The sequence below is a fragment of the Salmo salar genome, chromosome 13 (genome assembly GCF_965601325.2).
Source record: "Salmo salar chromosome 13, fSalSal1, whole genome shotgun sequence".
NCBI classification, from domain to species: domain Eukaryota; kingdom Metazoa; phylum Chordata; class Actinopteri; order Salmoniformes; family Salmonidae; genus Salmo; species Salmo salar.
The window spans coordinates 31,884,860-31,906,952 of NC_138303.1; the positions used below are offsets into that span (position 1 = coordinate 31,884,860).

Below are 22,093 nucleotides of genomic sequence, written 5' to 3' on the forward strand. Positions count from 1 at the left end.
TTGGCATAGTAGACAATCACAGCCCTCCTTTTACACCTGCACATCCTGCAAATCACTAGAACAGGGTGACAATTTTTGAATCAATTTTTTCATTCACTCTGTTGGTAATGCTTTCAAATTGGATCATAACTTTAAAGGTAGAAGAGATCCCACTCTGAAACTTTTATATGCGCGTAGAGTATATTATGTTCGACAATATATAGAAAAATTACCCAAATCAAAATGGTATATTTTCAATATTCATCCATTTTTAAGAAATGTGCTATTGAAATGTGCAAACTCAAAAAAAGTTCTGGGACACTGAAGTCCATGGAGAATAAGATTACCTCCGCCCAGCTGCCCAGTGCACTGAGGCTAGGAAACAGTCACCACTGATAAATCCACTATAATTGAGAATTTTAATAAGCATTTTTCTACGGCTGGCCATGCTTTCCACCTGGCTACCCCTACCCCGGTCAACTGCCCGGCACCCCCCACAGCAACTTGCCCAAGCCTCCACCATTTCTCCTTCACCCAAATCCAGATAGCTAATGTTCTGAAAGAGCTGCAAAATCTGGACCCCTACAAATCAGCCGGGCTAGACAATCTGGACCCTCTCTTTCTAAAATTATCAGACGCAATTATTGTAACCCCTATTACTAGCCTGTTCAACCTCTCTTTCGTATGGTCTGAGATTCCCACAGCAGCTTTCCAATCTTTGATCATCCCCCTCTTCAAAGGGGGAGACACTCTAGACCCAAACTGCTACAGACCTATATCGATCCTACCCTGCCTTTCTAAGGTCTTCGAAAGCCAAGTTAACAAACAGATTACCGACTATTTCGAATCCCACTGTACCTTCTCCGCTATGCAATCTGATTTCAGAGCTGGTCATGGGTGCACCTCAGCCACGCTCAAGGTCCTAAGCGATATCATAACCGCCATTGATAAGAGACATTACTGTGCAGCCGTATTCATCGACCTGGCCAAGGCTTTCAACTCCGTCAATCACCACATTCTTATCGGCAGACTCAACAGCCTTGGTTTCTCAAATGACTGCCTCACCTGGTTCACAAACTACTTCTCTGATAGAGTTCAGTGTGTCAAATCGGAGGGCCTGTTGTCCAGTCCTCTGACAGTCTCTATGGGGGTGCCACAGGGTTCAATTCTCGGGCCGACTCTCTTCTCTGTATACATCAATAATGTCGCTCTTGCTGCTGGTGATTCTCTGATCCACCTCTATGCGGACGACACCATTCTGTATACACTGTGCTAAATAACCTCCAGACGAGCTTCAATGCCATACAACTCCCCTTCCGTGGCCTCAAGCTGCTCTTAAATGCAAGTAAAACTAAATGCATGCTCTTCAACCGGTCAGCTGCCCGCACCTGCGCGCCCGTCCAGCTGCCCGCACCTGCGCGCCCGTTCTGACTTAATATGTGGACAACTACAAATACCTAGGTGTCTGGTTAGACTGTAAACTCTCCTTCCAGACTCACATTAAGCATCTCCAATCCAAAATCGAATCCAGAATCAACTTCCCATTTTGCAACAAAGCATCCTTCACTCATGCTGCAAAACATACCCTCATAAAACTGACCATCCTACCGATCCTCGACTTCGGCGATGTCATTTATAAAATAGCCTCCAACACTCTACTCAGCAACTTGGATGCAGTCTATCACAGTGCCATCTGTTTTGTCACCAAAGCCCCATATACTACCCACCACTGCGACCTGTACGCTCTCGTTGGCTGGCCCTTGCTTCATATTCGTCGCCAAACCCACTGGCTCCAGGTCATCTATAAGTCTTTGCTAGGTAAAGCCCCACCTTATCTCAGCTCACTGGTCACCATAGCAGCACCCACCCGTAGCATGCACTCCAGCAGGTATATCTCACTAGTCACCCCCAAAGCCAATTCCTCGTTTGGCCGCCTTTCTTTCCAGTTCTCTGCTGCCAATGACTGGAACGAACTGCAAAAATCACTGAAGCTGGAGACTCATCTCCCTCACTAGCTTTAAGCACCAGGTGTCAGAGTAGCTCACAGATCACTACACCTGTACATTGCCCATCTGCAAATAGCCCATCCAACTACCGCATCCCCATACTGTATTTATTTATTTATTTATTTATTTATTTGTCTTGCTCCTTTGCACTCCAGTATCTCTACTTGCGCATTCATCTTCTGCACATCAATCACTCCAGTGTCTAATTGGTCAATTGTAATGACTTAGCCACCATGGCCTATTTATTGCCTTATCTTACCCTTATCTTACCTCATTTGCACACACTGTATATAGATTTTCTTCAACTGTATTATTGACTCTGTTTTGTTTATTCCATGTGTAACTCTGTGTTGTTGTATGTGTCGAACTGCTTTGCTTTATTCCTGGCCAGGTCGCAGTTGTAAATGACAACTTGTTCTCAACTAGCCTACCTGGTTAAATAAAGGTGTAAAAAAATAAATAATTGGAAATCAAAATACTACTCATATTACAGAGCAAGCAGTAAAGCTTTATATGACACCAACTTGTGCTTTGTAGCACTTACAGATTAAACATGATAGAGTCTTAAAGGAGGCCTGGGTGAGGCCAAAATAGCACAAATATTCCAACTTCATTTAATTATTTCTCAATTATGCTAAGGATCGGACCCTTTTTTTTCAATTTTCACCTAAAATGACACACCCTAGTCTAACTGCCTGTAGCTCAGGACCTGAAGCAAGGTTATGCATATCCTTGATACCATTTGAAAGGAAACACGTTGAAGTTTGTGGAAATGTAAAATGAATAGGAGAATATAACACATTTAGATCTAGTAAAAGATAATACAAAGAAAAAAACATGTGTTTTTTTTATTTAATTTCTTTGTTCCTTTGAAATGCAACAGAAAGGCCATAATGTATTATTCCAGCTCAGGCGAAATTTTGATTTTGGCAGCAGTGTGTGCAAAGTTTTAGACTGATTTATTTTATTTGTAAAAAATTGATTGAATCTTTATTTAACTAGGCAAGTCAATTAAGAACAAATTCTTATTTTCAATGACGGGCTAGGAACAGTGGGTTAACTGCCTTGTTCAGGGGCAGAACGACAGATTTTTACCTTGTCAGCTCGGGGATTCGATCTTGCAACTTTTCGGTTACTAGTCCAACGCTCACCACTAGGCTACCTGCCGCTCCAATGAACCATTGCATATCTGTTCAAAATGTTGTATCGAGACTCCCCAAATGTGCCTATTTGGTTTATTAATACATTTTCGAGTTCATAATTGTGCACTCTAAAACAACAGCATGGTATTCTTTTCACCGTAAAAGCTACTGTAACTTGGACAGTGCAGTTAGATTAACAAGAATTTAAACTTTCTGCCCATATCAGATACGTATATGTCCTGGGAAATGTTTTTGTTACTTACAACCTCAGGCTAATCACATTAGCCTATGTTAGCTCAACCGTCCCGCGGGGGGTTGAAGGGATACTTCTGGATTTTGGCTATGAGGTCCTTTATCTACTGACCCAGAGTCAGATGAACTCGTGGATACCATTTTTATGTGTATTGTGCAGATGGAAGGAAGTTGCTTACTAGCGCTAGGGCAAATGCTAACTAGCGCTAGGGCAAATGCTAACTAGCGCTAGGGCAAATGCTAACTAGCGCTAGCACAACGACTGGAAGTCTATAGTATCTGCTAGCATGAAACTACCTCCAACTTCCTTCATACTGGATGCAGAGACATATAAATGGTATCCATAAGTTCATTTGACTCTGGGGAAGTAGATAAAGGGCCTAATTTGCCAAAATCTGAAGTATCCCTTTAAGATACAAATGTAAAAAAGATGTTAACAATCCTTCCTCCAAAGGACCCTTCTATAGATAATATTTGTTGAAAATTCCCCAAATCATGGTGTTGTTTTGTTTTAGATTTGTGAGGAATCACCCTTATGTAATTCTTTATGATAACCAATTGTTATGAAAAGCATGCCCCTCCAAGAACTTAAAGGACTAGCTTATTCATCTTGCTTGTGTCACGATTTGAATTCACTCAACTCAAATTGATAGTAGTTTAAGCACCTCTGGCTCACAAACTTCTGAGTGAAATTAAAGCTAGTTAGCGTTATTAGCATCGGAACTCCTGTTCAGTATGCACCAACTTGGCTTTGACGAATGTAATGCAATGAAATCAATAGTAGAAAATGGTTCTAATTCGTTTTTAACAAAAATTGTACATTACTATTACCACTTTGGCTTATTCGGTGTGAATTTCTCAGACCCACTAAATTCCTTGAAAAAAAAGGTTTGGGTGTGAAATGCTAAAACAAGGGTATTCCAGTCTTACCCTGGGAGGTCCGGAGTACTGCTGGTTTTCTCTTCTACCTGATAAGTATTGCACCCACCTGCTGTCCCATGTCTAAATCAGTCCCTGATCAGAGGTGACGAATTAAAAAGCAGTGGAACTGGCTTCGAGGTCCAGCTTTGAATTTGAGGGGGCTAGAATTTAAAGCCCCACTAATCTTGAGCCGAAGTAACTCCTTGGAAATCTGGTATAAATGTGACAACAAATTCCAACAACCGGCGTCAAAAAGTAAATTGATATGGTATGACAGTGAAAATATGCAAGGAGACTTCTTTAGCACAGCAAGAAAAGTAGGTTCTATAATTTAAGCAGTTTCATTGGTTATTTGAGAGCATTGCAAACTGACACAACAGACTGTGCAGCTTGACATGCTTGGTGGTTTCAGGAAGAAATGCTACAGGGAATTCTTTGGAGACTGCTGGTGTGTTTTCTCACTGCCCACCTCTGTGTATGGATAATGCCCACCCTCCCTCTGTGAGATCCAGTTAGAACTGGAAATTTCTAGCCACTGCTGGCTCCTTGCCCACTCCCACAGGCCAGGCTCCATAAGCAGCACTTATGGGAGTGTCTGAGGGAAGGAGGAGGAGCAGAGGCAAACAAATAGCAGAGGGAAGGCTGGAAAATTGCAAAGGGCATGAGAATAGTGGGGTGTACTACTAAAGGGATGCACGGCTTATGAAATGTCTATTGCAAGTGTGAACATATCTATTGGTCATGTTTACTACTGTGTGACAGTATACTGTGATATTAAAAACTATTTGAGCATAATTTAGCAAAGCAAAATAAATTACCATCTCATAAGAGATTGTACAGTTCTACCATTCCAATGAAAATACGAAAGTAATTGTTTTATTTTTATTACATATGAGGATTGCAGGTCATATTTATTTTCTAAAACATTTCCTTTTTTGCTCCCTTTCTGTTACTTCTGTTATAAAATATATTATTCCATCTAACAACACAAGCAGTATAATTTCACAATTGCTCTCTATTTGCTCTACAAAAGCCACTCTCTTTCCGTTTTGTCATCTACCTGTAAGTCATTGTTTTCTAAAATTGGAATCTATGCACTTGTGATCTATTGTAGTTCTCAGCTGCTCTCAAACCTTGGTTGTTAGTCATGGTGATTTGAATTAAATCCATATGGGCATGATCTGCTGAATGCACTCATGGATAACTCATATATTCACTAACACGGTGAACAGAATATTCTGCTTCAACAAATAAACAGAAAAACACTATCTCAACAGATTTAATCCCATTTGTATGAATTGTGAGAACAGTGCCACTCAAAGACAGGTAATGGTATTACATATTCCTTTATGCTAGGGTAACCTTCATTATTTCCAACTTCATATAGAAGTTTGTTCAACATGATTGTTGTTGAGTGTACTGGGTGATTCTCACAAAACTGGCACTTGACAAAAAATGTTTTACCAAAAAAATAGATTCTACACCATAATTCCTCTTGGATCAATAAGATTAGCATCTGTAGTTATCTATTTCATAATTATTGTTATGTTTATTGATCAGATATTATGCATTTAACCACCATTTCCACAACTATCAATACAAAAACTCTCATTACCACAACAGTTGTCGAAATCCCAAAAAGTGGGAAACAAATCAATTTGTAATATTTAACATTGCTCACCTAATGAAAAGGCCTAAGTTAATGTATTTTGTAATATATATCATTACCGCAACACAACCTTCTTCTGAATCTTGTTTTTTGTCATAATTACTTGTGCATGTACAGTTGAAGTTGGAAGTTTATATAGACTTAGGTTGGTAGTCTTTAAAACTCGTTTTTCAACCACTCCACAAATGTCTTGTTAACAAACTATAGTTTTGGGAAGTCGTTTATGACAAACAATTTTTGGAAAAATTACTCTACTTTGTGCCAGTAATTTTTCCAACAATTGTTTGCAGACAGATTATTTCTCTTATAATTCACTGTATCACAATTCCAGTGGGTCAGAAGTTCACATGTGTAACAGTACAGCTTCCGTCCCTCTCCTCGCACCTACCTGGGCTCGACCAGGGACCCTCTGCACTCATGAACAACTGACACCTACGAAGCATCGTTACCAATCGCACCACAAAAGCCGCGGCCCTTGCAGAGCAAGGGGAACAACTACTTCAAGGTCTCAGAGCGAGTGACGTCACCGATTGAAACCCCGCTAACTAGCTAGCCATTTCACATCGGTAACACATGCACTAAGTTGACTGCCTTTAAACAGCTTGGAAAATCCCAGAAAATGATGTCATGGATTTAGAAGCTTCTGATAGGCTAATTGACATAATTTGAGTCAATTGGGGGTGTACCTGTGGATGTATTTCAAGGCCTACCTTCAAACTCAGTGCCTCTTTGCTTGACATCATGGGATAATCAAAAGAAATCAGCCAAGACCTCAGAAAAACAATTGTAGACCTCCACAAGTCTGGTTCATCCTTGCAAGCAATTTCCAAACGCCTGAAGGTACCACGTTCATCTGTACAAACAATAGTACGCAAGTATAAACACCATGGGACCACACAGCCGTCATACCTCTCCGGAAGGAGACGCATTCTGTCTCCTAGAGATGAACGTACTTTGGTGCAAAAAGTTCAAATCAATCCCAGAACAACAGCAAAGGACATTGTGAAGATGCTGGAGGAAACCGGTACAAAAGTATGTATATCCACAGTAAAACAAGTCCTATTTCGACATAACCTGAAAGGCCGCTCAGCAAGGAAGAAGCCACTGCTCCAAAACCGCCATAAAAAAGCCAGACTACGGTTTGCAACTGCACATGGGGACAAAGATTGTACTTTTTGGAGAAATATCCTCTGGTCTGATGAAACAAAAATCGAACTGTTTGGCCATAATGACCATCATTATCATTGGAGGAAAAAGGGGGAGGCTTGCAAGCCGAGGGAACACCATCCCAACCGTGAAGCATGGGGGTGGCAGCATCCTGTTGTAGGGGTGCTTTGCTACAGGAGGGACTGGTGCCCTTCACAAAATAGATGGCGTCATGAGGAAGGGAAATTATGTGGATGTATTAAAGCAACATCTCAAGACATCAGTCCGGAAGTTAAAGCTCTGTCGCAAATGGGTCTTCCAAATGGACAATGACCCCCAAGCACACTTTCAATGTTGTGGCAAAATGGCTTAAGGACAACAAAGTCAAGGTATTGGAGTGGCCATCACAAAGCCCTGACCTCAATCCTATAGGACATTTGTGGGCAGAACTGAAAAAGTGTGTGCGAGCAAGGAGGCCTACAAACCTGACTCAGTTACACCAGCTCTGTCAGGAGGAATGGGCCAAAATTCACCCAACTTACTGTGGGAAGCTTGTGGAAGGCTCCCCAAAACGTTTGACCCAAGTTACACTGATTTGGTAGTGTTGCCTTTAAATTGTTTATGTAAACTTCTGACCCACTGGGAATGTGATGAAAGAAATAAAAGCTGAAATAAATCATTCTCTCTACTGTTATTCTGACATTTCACATTCTTAAAATAAAGTGGTGATCCTAACTCACCTAAGACAGGGAATTTTTACTAGGATTAAATGTCAGGAATTGTGAAACAGAGTTTAAATATACTTTGCTTAGGTGTATATAAACTTCCGACTTCAACTGTATGTATGCTATTTTTATGTACACATTTTTGATAAAGAACAAAAGGGACACTGTCAGATTAATCCAAAATTCCTAGAGTATACGTTTTACTTTTCGTGATATTTATTAAATATTGGTGCATTACGGTAATGATGAGCAGTTTTTGGAAATTAGTGTTACATAGTTTGCCATTGAAAAACTGTACATTTGTTGATCCCAAATGCTTTACATAATACTAAAATCACTGATCTTAATGCTATTGTCTAAAATACCCCTTTGTTTAGCATAATTATAAGTACTGTATTTACGTGCATGTGTTTTCAAAAGTGGACTTAAGTATAAGGTAAAAAAAATGAAAGTAATTTCTCCAAGGTCTTTACAGGTAATTGGTGTTAGGACGTGGCTATGTGTGGTTCTAAGGTATTTTAGATGTATTTCTAAATTGACATACCACCACAGTCAGAGGCTGTCACTAAGACAGCATTGAATGAGCTGTATTCCACCTAAGCAAACAAGAAAATGCTCACCCAGAGCTGGCGCTCCTAGTAGCCGGGAACTTTAATGCAGGGAAACTTAAATCCGTTTTACCAAATTTCTATCAGCATGTTAAATGTGCAACCAGAGGAAAATACCTCTGGACCAACTTTACTCCACACACAGAGACGCTTACAAAGCTCTCCCTTGCCCTCCATTTGGCAATTCTGACCATAATTCTATCCTCCTGCTTACAAGCAAAACAAAGCAGGAAGCACCAGTGACTAGATCAATAAAAAAGTGGTCAGATGAAGCAGATGCTAAGCTACAGGACTGTTTTGCTACCACAGACTGGAATATGTTCCGGGATTCTGCCGATGGCATTGAGGAGTACACCACATCAGTCATTGGCTTCATCAGTAAGTGCATCGACGAAGTCGTCCCCACATTGACCGTACGTACATACCAGAACCCATGGATTACAGGCAACATCCGCACTGAGCTAAAGGGTGGAGCTGCCACTTTCAAGGAGCGGGACTCCAACCCGGAAGCTTATAAGAAATCCCGCTATGCCCTCCAACGAACCATCAAACAGGCAAAGCGTCAATACAGGGCAAAGATCGAATTGTACTACACCGGCTCTGATGCTCGTCGGATGTGGCAGGGCTTGCAAACCATTACAGACTACAAAGGGAAGCACAGCAGAGAGCTGCCCAGTGACACGAGCCTATCAGACGAGCTAAACTACTTCAATGCTCACGTCGAGGCAAATAACACTGAAACATGCATGAGAGCACCACGCTCTCCGCAGCCGATGTAAGACCTTTAAACGGGTCAACATTCAGATGGATTACCAGGACGTGTACTGCGAGCATGCGCTGACCAACTGGCAAGTGTCTTCACTGACATTTTCAACCTCTCCCTGTCTGAGTCTAATACCAACATGTTTTAAGCAGACCGCCATAGTGCCTGTGCCCAAGAACACTAAGGTAACCTGCCTCAATGACTACCCACCTGTAGCACTCACGTCTGTAGCCATGAAGTGCTTTGAAAGGCTGGTCATGGCTCACATCAATGCCATTATCCCAGAAACCCAAGACCCACTCCAATTTGCATACCGCCCCAACATATCCACAGATGATGCAATCTCTATTGCACTTCACAATGCCCTTTCACACCATGACAAAAGGAACACCTAGGTGAGAATGCTCTTCATTGACTACAGCTCAGCGTTCAATACCATAATGCCCTCAAAGCTCATCATTAAGCTAAGGACCCTGGGACTAAACACCTCCCTCTGCAACTGGGTCCTGGACTTCCTAACAGGCCTCCCCCAGGTGATAAGGGTAGGTAACAACACATCCGCCACGCTGATCCTCAACACAGGGGCCCCTCGGGTGCATGCTCAGTCCCCTCCTGTACTCCCTGTTCACTCATGACTGCACGGCCAGGCACGACTCCGAACACCATCATTAATTTTGCCGATAACACAAGTGGTAGGTCTGATCATCAACAATGACGAGACGGCCTATAGGGAGGAGGTCAGAGGCCTGGCCGTGTGGTGCCAGGACAACAACCTCTCCATCAACGTGATCAAGACAAAGGAGATGATTGTGGACTACAGAAAAAAGGACCGCGCACGCCCCCATTCTCATCGACGGGGCTGCAGTGGAGCAGGTTGAGAGCTTCAAGTTCCTTGGTGTCCACATCAATAACAAACTAACATGGTCCAAGCACACCAAGACAGTCGTGAAGAGAGCACAACAAAACCTATTCCCCCTCAGGAGACTGAAAAGATTTGTCATTGGTCCTCAGATCCTCAAAAGTTTCTACAGCTGCACCATCGAGAGCATCCTGACTGGTTGCTTCACTGCCTGTTATGGCAACTGTTCGGCCTCTGACCGCAAGGCACTACAGAGGGTAGTGCGAACGGCCCAGTACATCACTGGGGCCAAGCTTCCTGCCACCCAGGACCTCTATACCAGGCGGTGTCAGAGGAAGGCCCTAAAAATTGTCCAAGACTCCAGCCACCCCAGTCATAGACTGTTCTCTCTGCAACCGCACGGCAAGCGGTACCGGAGCGCCAAGTCTAGGTCCAAGAGGCTTCTAAACAGATTCTAACCCCAAACCATAAAATTCCTGAACACCTAATCAAATGACTACCCAGACTATTTGCATTGCCCCCCCCCCCCCCCCTCTTTTTTTACACCGCTTCTACTCTGTTATCATCTATGCATAGTCACTTCAATAACTCTACCTACATGTACATACAACCTCAACTAACCGTGCCCCCACACATTGACTTTGTACCAGTACCCCCCCTGTATATAGTCTTGCTATTGTTATTTAGCTGCTGCTCCTTTAATTACTTTTATTTATTATTCTTATCCGTATTTTATTTTTTTACTGCATTGTTGGTTAGGGGTTCGTAAGTAAGCATTTCACTGTAAAGTTTACACCTGTTGTGTTCGGCGCATGTGACTAATACAATTTGATTTGATGTTTTACAAAAAATATATATTCTATAGTTGTAACAGTGGTCCTAGTAAATAAGAAAAGTTACCTGCATAGCACACCCATTGACTATACATTAGAATTTAATTATTATCATTACCGAAACAGACCTAAAAATTATTCAGTAATGAGATGAGGGATTCGGTAATGAAAGCTCCATCTGCAAGTAATAGGAGACAGACATTGAGTCAGCAAACAATTGACCATCACTAAAGCCCATTCGTGCCTTCATGTTGGCAAGGTAATGGTTTTCAAAGTTTTTCCCAATTGGAGCTTTTTTGTCATTTCGGTGAAAGTGTCTTAAAGGGATGTTTGAGAAGATCCTCATTATGAAGGCATATACATTTAAATGAACTTGTGCTCATCTAAGGACTACTCCTCTAGATGATGCATCACGGGTGAATTAAACTTTATTTTAAAAATGATTGCCATTTTTATAGCAACTTGAAAAGTGTTACGGTAATGAGAAACATCTACAGACACTGTTTTAAGTAATAAATATAACTTGTATGATTTATGGACAAACTACAGCAACATATTTTGTGTTTTATTCAACATTTTATAAAGTTACCCGGAAATTTAATTGGACTCATTTCAGTAAAAAATGTACTATTTTTTTTTTTAAAATAAGACACTGTGCCATAAACTAGGCATCTTAGTCTTCAGAATGATAGTTGTTTGTTGCAGATGCATCAGTTTTCTAAACTCAATTTGTTACTGCCATGATTAAAACTGGTTTCATGAGAATCACCCGTATAATGGATTGACTATGATTCCGATATATATCACATCTATGAGCTATATCAATATCTTCGTGCATAGAGATGTCTTTTAAATGTAATATTTCAGACAAAAGCACACTATCTGAGTCATCAGTTCTTTACAGTGATTTGCTCCTCTTCTTATGATGGATATATGGGATTCTGTGACATGCACACTAATCTATTTTCCATTAAGCCTCTGTGTTCCTCTTTGGCAGCAGTGATTCCAGCAGTAGTTCAAGTGATGGCTCCCCAGCACGTTCAGTTCAGTCTGCTGCCGTCCCTGCACCTTTATCTCTGCCTTTGTCTGCCCTTGACAAGGATGAGCCTCGAAAAAGCTTTGGTGTCAAGGTCCAGAATCTGCCTGTGCGATCTACAGGTGAGGATTTGACCCCTTCAGCTGTGCAGCGGAGGGAAAAAGTACCCAAAGGTCATACTTGAGTAAAAGTGAAGTTACCTTAATAGAAAATGACTAAAGTAAACTTTAAGTCACCCAGTAAAATACTACTTGTCCAAAAGTATTTGGTTTTAAATATACTTAAGTATGAAAAGTAAAAGTATAAATCATTTAAAATTCCTTATATTAAGCAAACCAGACAGCATCATTTTCTTGTTTTAAAAATGTACAGATAGCCAGGGCCACACTCAGACATAATTTGTGTTTAGTGAGTCCGCCAGATCAGAGGTAGTAGGGCTGACCAGGGATGTTCTCTTGATAAGTGCGTCAATTGGACCACTTTCCTGTTCTGCTAAGCATTCAAAATGTACCGGATACTTTTGCTTGTCAGGAAAAATGTATGGAGTAAAACTACATTTATTTTCTTTAGGAATGTAAAAGTTGTCAAAAATATAAATAGTGAAGTACAAATACCCACAAAAATGACTTCTTTTTATTTAATCTTTTATTTAACTAGGCAAGATACTTTAAAGTATTTTTACTTATGTAGTTTACACCACTGCTGCTGTGTATATACCATACTTTATCTACTCCACGCTACATGTGGGCAATACACTGTTAGGTTTTGGTAAAAATATAATTTGTTGAGTTAATTACATTGTTGATGATTTTTGTACTGCAGATAAGAATTAGTCACTATGTATGCACCTGAAGGTATTTAGTCAAAAACGTTTATTTTAGTATTTGTTCCCTCCTCTGCTTTCAGATACAAGTCTGAAGGATGGCCTGTTCCATGAGTTCAAGAAGTATGGGAAGGTGACGTCTGTGCAAATCCATGGAGCTTTAGAGGAGCGCTATGGACTAGTGTTCTTTCGCCAGCAGGAGGACCAGGAAAAGGCCCTGGTTGCATCAAAGGGGAAGCTGTTTTTTGGCATGCAAATTGAGGTCATTGCCTGGAACGGCCCTGGTGCGTCCACAACTGGTATATAAAGGGGCTTGAGTTTTTCCTAACCATGTAACCTGACCAGGAAAATCTCTGGGTTCTATTAAGATTATGTAAAAAAAAAAATATATATATATATATATATATATTTTTAATGATTTATACAGGTTCATGAAAACATGCATTTCTCTTTTCAGAGACTGAAAGTGAGAATGAGTTCCGGCCTCTGGATGAGAGGATAGACGAGTTTCACCCCAAAGCCACACGGACTCTGTTTATTGGCAACCTGGAGAAGACCACCAGCTACCATGATCTGCTCAGTATCTTTCAGCGCTTTGGGGAGATAGTGGTAAATGAAATACATTATGAATCTGCATGCTGCAAATGAGATTTTATGAGGAACACATTTCCTAATTCGACATTGCCTCTCTTAATTCAGTGTTGCCTTTCTTTCCATTCACATAGGATATTGACATCAAGAAAGTTAATGGTGCCCCTCAGTATGCCTTTCTACAGTACAGTGACATTACCAGTGTCTGTAAGGCCATAAAGAAGATGGATGGAGAGTACCTCGGCAACAATAGACTAAAGGTGAGAAGAGAATAAAACTAGAATTTCACGAAACACATCTTTTGAATGTACAACTGAGATTTTTTGTTGTTGACTGGAGTGATGTCAACAGGATAATATTGTTGACATGTTAATTCTCCATCTTTCTACAGCTTGGATTTGGAAAAAGTATGCCCACAACTTGTGTTTGGTTGGATGGTTTAGCCTCCAACATCACAGAGCAGTATCTCACTCGTCATTTCTGTCGTTATGGACATGTTATCAAGGTAAGCCTGCTCCTTATTCCTGTTTAAGCCTTTCTCTTGTGACACACAGCCTTCCCCGTAGCTCAGTTGGTAGAGCATGGTGTTTGCAACGCCAGGGTTGTGGGTTCGATTCCCACGGGGGGCCAAGTACGAAGAAGAAAAAAAAAATTGTATGAAATGAAAATGAAATGTATGCATTCACTACTGTAAGTCGCTCTGGATAAGAGCGTCTGCTAAATGACTAAAAAAAAAAAATAAAAAAAAAAATCCCCATGTCATTATTTTTTATATATATATGCATGCATGAAGTTGTAAGTTTACATACACTTAGGTTGGAGTCATTAAATCTCGTTTTGCAACCACTCCACAAATTCCTTGGAAAAATACAATAGTTTTGGCAAGTCGGTTAGGACATCTACTTTGTGCATGACACAAGTAATTTTTACAACAATTGTTTACAGACAGATTATTTCACTTATAATTCACTGTATCAAAATTCCAGTGGGTCAGAAATTTACATAAACTAAGTTGACTGTGCCTTTTAAACAGCTTGGAAAATTCCAGGAAATGTCATGGCTTTAGAAGCTTCTGATAGGCTAATTGACATCATTTGAGTCAATTGGAGGTGTACCTGTGGATGTATTTCAAGGCCTACCTTCAAACTCTGTGCCTCTTTGCTTGACATCATGGGAAAATCAAAAGAAATCAGCCAAGACCTCAGAAAAACAATTGTAGACCTCATGTCTGGTTCATCCTTGGGAGCAATTTCCAAACGCCTGAAGGTTCCATGTTCATCTGTACAAACAATAGTACGCAAGTATAAACACCATGGGACCACACGGCTGTCATTCCGCTCAGGAAGGAGACGCGTTCTGTCTCCTAGAGATTAAAGTACTTTGGTGCGAAAAGTGCAACTCAATCCCAGAACAACAGCAAAGGACCTTGTGAAGATGCTGGAGGAAACAGGTACCAAAGTATCTATAGCCACAGTAAAGCAAGTCCTGTATCGACATAATCTGAAAGGCCGCTCTGCAAGGAAGAAGCCACTGCTCCAAAACCGCCATAAAAAAGCCAGGCTACGGTTTGCAACTGCACATGGGGACGAAGATCATACTTTGGTCTGGTCTGATGAAACAAAAAATAGAACTGTTTAACCATAATGACCGTCGTTATGTTTGGAGGAAAAAGGGGACGCTTGCAAGGCGAAGAACACCATCCCAACCGTGAAGCACGGGGGGTGGCAGCATCATGTTGTGGGGTGCTTTGCTGCAGGAGGGACTGGTGAACTTCACAAAATAGATGGCATCATGAGGGGGAAAAATTATGTGGACAAATTGAAGCATCATCTCAAGACATCAGTCAGGAAGTTCAGGCTTGGTCGCAAATGGGTCTTCCAAATGGACAATGACCCCAGGCATACTTCCAAAGTTGTGGCAAAATGGCTTAAGGACAACAAAGTCAAGGTATTGGAGTGGCCATCACAAAGCCCTGACCTCAATCCTATAGAACATTTGTGGGCTGAACTCAAAAAGTGTGTGCAAGCAAGGAGGCCTACAAACCTGACTCAGTTACACCATGTCTGTCAGGAGGAATGGGTCAAAATTCACCCAACTTATTGTGGGAAGCTTGTGGAAGGCTACCCAAAACGTTTGACCCAAGTTAAACAATTTAAAGACAATGCTACCAAATACTAATTGAGTGTATGTAAACTTCTTACCTGCTGGGAATGTGATGAAAGAAATTAAAGCTGAAATAAATCATTCTCTCTACTGTTATTCTGACTTTTCACATTCAGGGAATTTTTACTTGGATTAAATGTCAGGAATTGTGAAACTGAGATTAAATGTATGTACACTTCCGAATTCAACTGTATGTACATACTTTTTCTTGCCACTGTATGTATGTGAACCATTTGGAAGTATCTGGATTTCTACATAAATTGGTCATAAAATTAGATCTGATCTTCATTTAAGTCACAATAACAGACTGCTTAAACTAATAACACACAAATTATTGTATTTTTCTTGTCTTTATTGAGTACATTCACAGTGTAGGTTGGAAAAAGTATGTGAACCCCTAGGCTAATGACTTCTCCAAAAGCTAATTGGAGTCAGCTAACCTGGAGTACAATCATTGAGACGAGAGTGGAGATGTTGGTTAGAGCTGCCCTTTTAAAAAACACTCACAACATTTGAGTTTGCTTCTCACAAGAAGCATTGCCTAATGTGAACCATGCCTCGAGCAAAAGCGATCTCAGAAGACCCAAGATTAAGAATTGTTGACTTGCATAAAACTGGAAAGGGTTGCAAAAGTATATCTAAAAGCCTCAGTCCACGATAAGACAAATTGTCTATAAATAAAGTTCAGCACTGTTGCTACTCTCCCTAGGAGTGGCCGTCCTGCAAAGATGACTGCAAGAGCATAGAGCGGAATGCTCAATGAAGTTAAGAAGAATCCTAGAGTGTCAGCCATAGACTTACAGACATTTCTGGAACATGTTAACATCTCTGCTGAGAAGTCTATGATACGTAAAACACTTAACAAGAATGGTGTTAATGGGAGGACACCACGGAAGAAGCCACTGCTGTCCAAAAAAAAACATTGCTGTATGTCTGAAGTTTGCAAAAGAGCATCTGGATGTTCCACAGTGCTACTGGCAAAATATTCTGTGTACAGATGAAACTACAGTTGAGTTGTTTGGAAGGAACAAATAACACTGTGTGGAGAAAAAAAGGCACAACACACCAACATCAAAACCTCATCCCAACTGTAAAGTATGGTGGAGGGAGCATCATGGTTTGGAGCTGCTTTACTGCCTCAGTGCCTGGACAGCTTGCTATCATCGCCGGAAAAATGTATTCCCAAGTTTATCTAGACATTTTGCAGGAGAATGTAGGGCTATCTGTCCGCCAATTGAAGCTCAACAGAAGTTGAGCAATGCAACAGGACAACAACCCAAAACAGAAGTAAATCAACAACAGAATGGATTCAACAGAAGAAGATACGCCTTCTGGAGTGGCCCAGTCAGAGTCCTGACCTCAACCTGATTGAGATGCTGTGGCATGACCTCGAGAGCGGTTCACACCAGACATCCCAAGAATATTGCTGAACTGAAACAGTTTTGTGAAGAGGAATGGTCCAAAATTCCTCCTGACCATTGTGCAGGTTTGATCTGCAACTACAGAAAATGTTTGGGGTTGAGGTTATTGCTGCCAAAGGAGGGTCAGCCAGTTATTAAATCCAAGGATTCATGCACTTTTTCCACCCTGCACTGTGAATGTTTACACGGTGTGTTCAATGAAGACATGAAAATGTATAATTGTTTGTGTGTTATTAATTTTAGCAGACTGTCTATTGTTGTGATTTAGATGAAGATCAGATAAAATTTGATGACCAATTTATGCAGAAGTACAGGTATTTCCAAAGGGTACACATACTTTTTCTTGACACTGTACATGCATGCATACATACATACATACATACATACATGCATGCATGCATGCATGCATGCATGCATGCACTACCATTCAAAAGTTTGGGGTCACTTAGAAAGATCCTTGTTTTTGAAAGAAAAGCACTTTTTTGGTCCATTTTTAAAATAACATCAAATAGATCAAAAATACAGTGTAGACATTGTTAATGTTGGAAATGACTATTGTAACTGGAAACGGCTGATTTAAAAAATAATAATAATGAAATATCTATATAGGCGTACAGAGGCCCATTATCAGCGACCGTCACTCCTGTGTTCCAGTGGCACGTTGTGTTAGCTAATCCAAGTTTATCATTTTAAAAGGCTAATTGATCATTAGAAAACCCTTTTGCAATTATGTTAGCACAGCTGAAAAGAAGCAATAAAACTGGCCTTCTTTAGACTAGTTGAGTGTCTGGAGCATCAGCATTTGTCGGTTAAATTACAGGCTCAAAATGGCCAGAAACAAATAACTTTCTTCTGAAACTCGGCTATTCTATTCTTGTGCTGAGAAATGAAGGCTATACAATGCGAGAAATTGCCAAGAAACTGAAGATCTCGTACAACGCTGTGTACTACTCCCTTCACAAAACAGCGTGAACTGGCTCTAACCAGAATAGAAAGAGGAGTGGGAAGCCCCGGTGCAAAACTGAGCAAGAGGACAAGTACATTAGTGTCTAGTTTGAGAAACAGACGCCTCACAACTCAACTGGCAGCTTTATTAAATAGTACCCGCAAAAAACACCACTCTCACCGTCAACAATGAAGAGGCGACTCCGGGATGCTGGCCATTTAGGCAGAGTTCCTCTGTCCAGTGTCTGTTATTATTCCCATCTTAATCTTTTATTTTTATTGGCCAGTCTGAGATATGGCTTTTTCTTTGCAACTCTGCCTAGGAGTCCAGCATCCTGGAGTAGCCTCTTCACTGTTGACGTTGAGACTGGTGTTTTGCGGGTACTATTTATTTAATGAAGCTGCCGCCAGTTGAGGACTTGTGCCCCCCCCCCCCACACACACACACACACACACACACACACACACACACACACACACACACACAGTACCAGTCAAAAGTTTGGACACACCTACTCATTCAAGGGTTTTTCTTTATATTTACAATTTTCTACATTGTAGTACAATAGTGCAGACATCAAAACTATGAAAAAACACTTCATGTTGTAACCAAAAAAGTGTTTAACAAATCAAAATATATTTTAGATACTTCAAAGTAGCCCCTCTTTGCCTTGCTGTCAGCTTTGCACACTCTTGGCATTCTGTCAACCAGCTTCACCTGGAATGCTTTTCCAACAATCTTGAAGGAGTTCCCACATATGCTGAGCACTTGGCTGCTTTTCCTTCACTCTGCAGTCCAACTCATCCCAAACCATCTCAATTGGGTTGAGGTCGGGTGATTGTGGAGGCCAGGTCATCTGATGCAGCATTTCATCACCCTTACACAGCCTGGAGGTGTGTTGATTTATTGTCCTGTTGAAAATAAATTATAGTCCCACTAAAGGTGGTAGCCATGCTGGTTAAGTGATTTGAAATAAATTACAGACCGTGTCACCAGCAAAACAACCCCACACCATCACACCTCCTCCTCCATGCTTCACGGTGGGAACCACCGATGCGGAGATCATCCGTTCACTTACTCTACGTCTCACAAAGACACGGCAGTTTGTTACCAAAAATCTCAAATTTGGACTCACCAGACCAGAAGACCGATTTCCATCGGTCTAATGTTAATTGCTTGTGTTTCTTGGCCCAAGCAGATCTCTTCTTCTTATTGGTGTCCTTTAGTAGTAGTTTCTTTGTAGCAATTCGACCACGAAGGCCTAATTCATGCAGTCTCCTCTGAACAGTTGATGTTGAGATGTGTCTGTAATTTGAACTGTGACTCATTTATTTGGGCTGCAATTTCTGAGGCTGGTAACTCTAATGAACTTATCCTCTGCAGCAGAGGTAACTCTGGGTCTTCCTTTCCTGTGGCGCTCCTCATGAGAGCAAGTTTCATCATAGAATTTGATGGTTTTTCCGACTGCACATGACGAAACTTTAGAAGTTATTTTAATTTTCCGCATTGACTGACCTTCATGTCTTAAAGTAATGATGGACTGTCGTTTCTCTTTACTTATTTGAGGTGTTCTTGCCATGTATGGACTTAGCCCTATTTGGAAAAAGACCATCTTCTGTATACCACCCCTACCTTGTCACAACACAACTGATTGGCTCAAACGCATTAAGAATGAAATAAATTCCACAAATTAACTTTTAACAAGACACACCTGTTAATTGAATTGCATTCCAGGTGACTACCTCATGAAGCTGGTTGAGAGAATGCCAAGCGTCTGCAAAGCTGTCATCAAGGCAAAGGGTGGCTACTTTGAAGAATCTCAAATATAAAATACATTTTGATTTAACACTTTTTTGGTTACTAGATGATTCCATAAGTGTTATTTCATTGTTTTGATGTCTACACTATTATTCTAAAATGTAGAAAATTGTAAAAATAAAGAAAAACCCTTGAATGAGTAGGTGTCCTAACTTTTCACTGGTACTGTGTGTGCATTCGTACATTGGCTTCAGAATGTTGTCAGACCACTTCCTCTTTAATTTTTTTGTTACATTTACAGCCTTATTGTAAAATGGATTTTAAAAAAAATTACATCTCAACCTACACACAGTACCCTATAATGACAAAGCGAAAAAGGTTTTTAGAAATTTTTGTAAGTATTCAGACTCTGGGCCAGTAACCGAAAGGTTGCTGAATCAAATCCCCAAGCTGTCAAGGTTACAACTGAATGCCCAGTTCTGCCCCTGAGCGAGGCAGTCAGCCCACTGTCCCCCTGGCACCGATGATGTAGATGTCGATTTAAGGCAGCTCCCCGCACATCTCGTATTCAGAGGGGTTGAGTTAAATGCAGAAGACACATTTCAATTGAATACATTCAGTTGTAATACTGACTAGGTATCCCACTTTCCCTTTGCTATGAGACTCAAAATTGAGGCCCGGTGCATCCGGTTTCCATTGATCATCCTTGAGATGCATCTACAACTTGATTGGAGTCCACCTGTGGTAAATTCAATTGATTGGACATGATTTGCAAAGGCACACGCCTGCCTACAGGAAGGTCCCACAGTTGACAGTGCATGTCAGAGCAAAAACCAAGCCGTGAGTTCGAAGGAATTTGTCCATAGAGCTCCTAGACAGGATTGTATCGAGGCACATATCTGGGAAAGGGTACCAAAACATTTCTGCAGCTTTGAAGGCCCCCAAGAACACAGTGGCCTCCATCATTCTTAAATGGAAGAAGTTTGGCACTACCAATCCTGTTCCTAGAGCTGGCCGCTCAGCCATACTGAGCAATCGGGGGAGAAGGATCTTGGTCACCTCCCTGACCAAGAACCCGATGGTCACTCTGACCGCGCTCCAGAGTTCCCCTGCAGAGATGGGAGAACCTTCCAGAAGGATAACCATTTCTGCAGCACTCCACCAATCAGGCCTTTTATGATAGTGGCCAGACGGTAGCCACTCCTCAGTAAAAGGCACATGACAGCCCGCTTGGAGTTAGCCAAAAGGAACCTAAAAGACTGTCAGACCATGAGAAACACGATTCTCTGGTCTGATGAAACCAAGATTGAACTCTTTGGCCTGCATGCCAAGCATCACGTCTGAAAGAAACCTGGCACCATCCCTATGGTGAAGCGTGGTGGCAGCATCATGCTGTGGGGATGGTTTTCAGGGACAGGGAGACTAGTCAAGATGAAGGGAAAGATTAACGGAGCGAAGTACAGAGATCCTTGATGAAAACCTGCTCAGACTGAGGCAAAGGTTCACCTTCCAACAGGACAATGACCCTAAGCACAGAGCCAAGACAACACAGGAATGGCTTCGAGACAAGTCTCTGAATGTCCTTGAGTGGCCCAGCCAGAGCCTGGACTTGAACCCGACCGGAAAATAGCTGTGTTGTGACACTCCCCATCCATCCTGACAGAGCTTGAGAGGATCTGCAGAGAAGAATGGGAGAAACTCTCCAAATACAGGTGTACTAAGCTTGTAGTGTCATACCCAAGAAGACTCTAGGCTGTAATTGCTGCCAAAGGTGATACAAAAGTACTGACTAAAGGGTCTGAATACTTACAGTAAATGTGTTATTTAAGTTCTTTTTAAATATATTTTCCAACAAATTCTAAAAGCCTGTTTTTCCTTAGTAATTATGTGGTATTGTGTGTAGAGTGATTGGGGGGGGACTATTTAATCAATTTTAGAATAAGGCTGTAATTTAACAAAAATGTGGAAATATTCAAGGGCTCTAATACTTTCCGAATGCACTGTATATAAGGAAGATCATTTTGGTTTTACTAAATATATGTTTCTTATTTCTCTCATCTCCCACCACAGGTTGTATTTGACAGACCCAAAGGAATGGCCCTTATACTGTATAATAACATAGAATATGCGCAGGCGGCTGTCAAGGAGACCAAGGGTTGGAAGATTGGTGGCAACAAAATTAAGGTAGCAAAAAAATGTCTTATGAAATAGAATCCCTGTTGGTTGGGGAAATAGGCCAGGTGATTGAAGACCATATTCCAAACAATGATATTTGTCTCTGATTTATCAACTTCCATGTGTTTTTGTTTGCAGGTGGACTTTGCCAATCAGGAAAGTCAGATGGCTTTCTATCACTCAATGCAGGCATCTGGGCAGGACATTCGCGACTTCTATGAAATTCTATCTGAGCGAAGGTTTGTATCATTTTTACTAGATTCATTTTGTCACATAT

At 41.1% G+C, this 22,093-nt stretch overlaps 1 protein-coding gene across 3 annotated transcripts in view; it reads left to right on the plus strand.

Moving 5' to 3' along the window:
* Positions 1-22,093, plus strand: part of spen (spen family transcriptional repressor) — a 51,078-nt gene that overhangs the window by 17,700 nt on the left and 11,285 nt on the right. The window contains exons 4-10 of one of the 3 annotated variants that reach the window (XM_014135353.3): positions 11,904-12,061; positions 12,846-13,061; positions 13,220-13,371; positions 13,488-13,613; positions 13,745-13,858; positions 21,712-21,825; positions 21,955-22,055. In XM_014135353.3, coding sequence (XP_013990828.2) covers positions 11,904-12,061; positions 12,846-13,061; positions 13,220-13,371; positions 13,488-13,613; positions 13,745-13,858; positions 21,712-21,825; positions 21,955-22,055 — 981 coding nt within the window. Of the gene's footprint in view, positions 1-11,900; positions 12,062-12,845; positions 13,062-13,219; positions 13,372-13,487; positions 13,614-13,744; positions 13,859-21,711; positions 21,826-21,954; positions 22,056-22,093 lie in introns of all 3 variants that reach the window. The other 2 variants (XM_014135352.3, XM_014135354.3) reach the window with 2 other exon arrangements.